The following is a 4,354-nucleotide window of genomic DNA, read 5'->3' on the forward strand; positions in this document are numbered from 1 at the left end:
TTATTTGTGTTTTTAAATTTGGCAAGATAAAATATAACTAAGTAATAAGAGTCAAGCATCTAAAACGATAATTTACCAGCTTAAGTTTTCTAATCTAAAGAACAGACTATTTAAGAAACTATTTGATAGCCTTCCCATCCCCTAGTTTATTTTTCCGAAATTGTGTAAAAGTCATTTTACTAAGTACCGAGCAGAACAATATGATTAAAAAGGGATAATACTGTGAAAATCACAAGTATGTGCGACCAAGCCGCTTTTTGAATTTTAAAACAGAAATGTTTAAACAAAGAAACGGCGAAGGTGCTCGGCGTTCCAAGGATTTTTCTCCATATCACCGCTCAACTGTTGTAATCGGTATGCCCCGTTTCCGAAGTCTTCTCGGATGATGTAGGGTCCTTCCCAATTTGCGTTAAAGGCTCCATCTTGGTGGACTTTGGTGTGGAGAAAAACCTTTCTTAGGACTTTGTCGCTGATTTTGAACGATCTTGGTCGGACTTTCTTGTTGAAATACCGAGCAACTTTCTGTTGGTTAGCAAGATTTCTTAATCTGGCTTTTTCTCTTTTTTCTTCAAACAAGTCTAGATTAATTTTCAAAATTTCTTTGTTTACCTCCGTAGAGTAGTTTTCTCTTCTCACCGTCGGTATCAGAATATCTATTGGAATGACCGCGTCGGAACCGTACGCGAGAGAGAAAGGCGTTTCGCCAGTCGCAGAGTGCTCGGTGGTTCTGTATGACCAGAGGACTTCTTGGAGCATGTCTACCCACTTCGATTTCTGTTCGTCTAACTTCGTTTTCAGGCCGTGTTTTATGGTTTTGTTGACGGCCTCTGCCAATCAGTTGGACTGAGGTCTGACTGGGGTAGAAAAAGCTTTGTTAATGCCATATTTTTCACAAATTTTTTTGAAGGAATCGCAGTCAAATTGAGTTCCGTGGTCGGATACGATTTTGACTGGTATCCCAAACCGAGTAATAATATTTTTCCATACAAATTTCTCAATTGCATGAGCAGTTATTTTATTCAAGGGTTCGGCTTCGACCCATTTTGAAAAATAATCGATGGCTACTATTGCGTACCTGCATCTACCTCGGCCTGTCGGCAATGCTCCGATTAAATCTATTCCCCATTCTGCGAATGGAATCGGGCATGAGAAGGAGATTAGAGGATTAGGAGGGAGCCTCGGGATGTTAGAGAATTTCTGGCACTTGACGCATTTTTGTGTCATGTGTCGAGCGTCGGCTTTCAATGTCGGCCAGTAGAGTCCTTGCCGGATAATCTTCTGTGTTAATGCCTCGCATCCGATGTGACTTCTGCATATCCCTTTATGGATCTCTTTGAGAGTGTATTCGGCTTCATCTTCGTCCAGACATTTGAGGAGAGCCTGGGAAAATCCTCTCTTGTAGAGATTTTGACCTTCTAAGAAATATCGAGCAACTCTGAATTTCAAGCTCCTGGCCTCATTTTTATCCTTGGGCAGAGCTCCATCCTGCAAATACTCCCTAATCGGAGTTTGCCATGACTTTCGTTGGTTGACCTGAAACAGGAGAGGGGTCTGCTCGATGTTAGGCTGCCCAACTTTGATTACTGGGATTGACTCCGAGTCGGATCCTTGGGTGGCTAACTTCGCTAATGCATCAGCCTCTTCATTCATAGCTCTAGGGATTTGGGTGATTTCGCAGAGTTCGAATTCGTTTGCCAGATTTCTGGCTTTCTCGGCATATAGCGACATTTTTTCGCCTTTTGCCTGAAATTCAAATTTCATTTGATTAACAATTAACTGAGAATCCGAATATACTTTGAGCTTTTTGATTTCTAAATCTTTTGCTATTTGAAGTCCATGTATCATGGCTCCGTACTCGGCTTCATTATTTGAAGCATTGAAATCGAATTTTAGAGAAAATTTTACCTAGTCTCCTTCTGGATTGGACAGCGCAATTCCGACTCCGGACCCCTTTTCATTGGCTGCTCCATCTACGTACATTTCCCAAATCGGGAAATCAATCGGTCTATACGTGAATTCTGCAATGAAGTCAGCTACTGCTTGTCATTTGATTGCTGGTCGGGGGATGAAGCGTATATCGTATTGTGTCAGCTCGATTGACCATTTCATTAATCTTCCGGACACATCTGGTTTTTGCAGCACCTGGCGGAGCGGGAAATTGGTAAGAACTGTGATCGGATGTGCGAGGAAATAGTGTTTCAGCTTCCGAGATGCGGTGATGAGGGCGAAGGCTAACTTCTCGAGCTCTAGGTATCTTCCTTCCGCCTCGTTGAGACGTCGCGAAGTATAATAAACCGGGACCTGGTGTTTTCCCTCATTCTTGATTAATGCTGAGCTAACTGCATGCTCCGATACGGCTAAGTAAATTTCCAGGGGCTCTCCTTCCTGTACTTTTCTTAAAGTGGGAGGCTATGCCAAGTGTTCCTTCATAGACTCGAAACTCTCATTGCATTGCTTGGTCCATTCAAATTCTTTAGAGCCTCTGAGCGTATTAAAGAAATGAATGCTCCGATCAGTTGATCTTGAAATAAAACGGCTCAATGCAGCTATGCACCCTGTCAACTTCTGTACTTCTTTTATGTTTCGCGGCGGTGTCATGTTCAATAAGGCAGTGATCTTCTCTTGATTTATTTCGATGCCTCGTTCATGAACGATGAAACCTAAGAATCTTCCTGCAGAGACACCAAAAGTACATTTTAGAGGATTAAGTTTCATGCGATATTGTCTTAAAATTTCGAATGATCTTCTAAGATCATCTGTATGTTCGTTTATTTTTCGCCTTTAAACCAATAAATCATCAATGTATGCTTCCATCGTGATTCCGAGTAATTTAGCGAACATACGATTTACTAATCTCTGGTATGTTGCTCCCGCATTTTTTAATCCGAAAGGCATTACTGTGTAGCAGTATAGCCCTCAGTCAGTTATAAATGCTGTGTGATCTTGGTCGGGACCATACATGGGGATTTGATTATACCCAGAGTAAGCATCCATGAAGCTTAACATTTCATGACCTGCTGTGGCGTCTACTAATTGATCTATTCTCGGCATAGGGAAACTATCCTTTAGGCAAGCCTTGTTTAGATCTGTAAAATCTACAAAAGTTCTCCATTTCCCGTTAGGTTTCTTGACCAGGATGGGGTTGGCTACCCATTTCGGATATTTAGTTTCTTTATCGACCCGTTAGAGATTAGTTTGTCTACTTCTTCTTTTAAGGCTATATACCTCTCGGAGTTTAAGGCCCTTCTCTTTTGCCTAATAGGTTTTTCCTTAGGATCTATATTTAACCTATGACATGCTACTTGAGGATCTATTCCTGTCATGTCGGACTGTGACCAGGCAAATACGTCTAAGCTATTAGACAAAAGAGAAATTAAATTATTTTTGGTACCTGATTCAAGATATTTTACGATCTCGAGGTTCTTCTCAGGTTGTTTCGGATCCGGAGTGATCTCCTCAACTTTATCTCCTGGGTCAATTTCTTCTCGACTTGGAAGGCGTGGGTCGAAGTCTGAGTCGATCATCATAACTTTGTGGACATCTTTGTCCTGACTTTCTTTGAGATAATTTGCATAACAGCTTCTTACGATAGCCTGCGTTCCTACTACTTCACCTACTCCGTGCTCGGTAGGGAACTTCATCTTCAAATACTCCACCGAAGCGATGGCTCCGAGGGATTGCAAACTTGGCCTGCCAATGATTGCATTGAACGAAGATTTTCCTAGAACTACTACCCATGGAGTGTTAGTGGTTTTACTTCTTGGGTTCTCTCCCACAGTTATTGGGATTGAGATTATTCCCTTGGGCTGGATTGAGTCCCTTGTGAAACCATAGAGATTTTCAGGGGAAGGAGCTAGTGAGTCTTGCTCAAGACGCATTTTGTTGAATGTGTCTTCGTAGAGCACATCAACAGCACTCCCGGTATCCACTAATATTCGGTGTACGTTCCTGTTTCCGATAAGAGCTGATAGAACTAGCGGATCGTTGTGAGGGAACATTACCCATCGAGCGTCTTCTGCTGTAAAGGTGATTGGCTCCGTGCTAGGCTTGGCTATCTTCTTAGGCCTTCGTTCGGCTGTAAACATGATTTGTCGGGGTCCCGCGTAGGCTTCTCTTACATAGCTCTTTTGAGCACTCCTTGAATTTCCTCCCACATGAGGTCCTCCGACTATGAGCGAGATTTCAGCATATGCCTCACCTTTTTGATCCTCTTGATCCCCTTGCTCGGCCTTGAATTTCTTCAATGCTCCTCTTCGGATCAAAGCTTCTATAGCTTCTTTGAGGTTGAACCAGTCAGCAGTGCGGTGACCAATATCCGCATGGGAAGCACAGTATTTTGTTTTATCTCTTTTTG

At 42.4% G+C, this 4,354-nt stretch overlaps 2 protein-coding genes across 2 annotated transcripts; both read right to left on the minus strand.

Annotated features, from left to right (window-relative positions):
• Window positions 1–229: 229 nt before the first annotated feature.
• LOC149394950 (uncharacterized) lies at window positions 230–1,728 on the minus strand. Its single transcript, XM_089614163.1, has 4 exons — window positions 1,086–1,728; window positions 610–827; window positions 451–522; window positions 230–253 (listed from the first exon to the last, which is right to left on the minus strand). Exons 1-4 carry the CDS (start codon window positions 1,726–1,728, stop codon window positions 230–232), a joined length of 957 nt encoding a protein of 318 aa, XP_089470289.1.
• Window positions 1,729–2,409: 681 nt separating this feature from the next.
• On the minus strand, window positions 2,410–4,085 carry LOC149394951 (uncharacterized). The gene is made up of 3 exons (XM_089614164.1): window positions 3,392–4,085; window positions 2,844–2,897; window positions 2,410–2,672 (listed from the first exon to the last, which is right to left on the minus strand). The coding sequence occupies exons 1-3, from the start codon at window positions 4,083–4,085 to the stop codon at window positions 2,410–2,412; spliced, it is 1,011 nt and encodes a 336-aa protein (XP_089470290.1).
• Window positions 4,086–4,354: the final 269 nt, after the last annotated feature.

This window comes from Urtica dioica, chromosome 5 (assembly GCF_054948205.1).
Source record: "Urtica dioica subsp. dioica isolate 48M chromosome 5, U.dioica_male_clone48M_v1_H2, whole genome shotgun sequence".
Taxonomy (NCBI): Eukaryota; Viridiplantae; Streptophyta; class Magnoliopsida; order Rosales; family Urticaceae; genus Urtica; species Urtica dioica.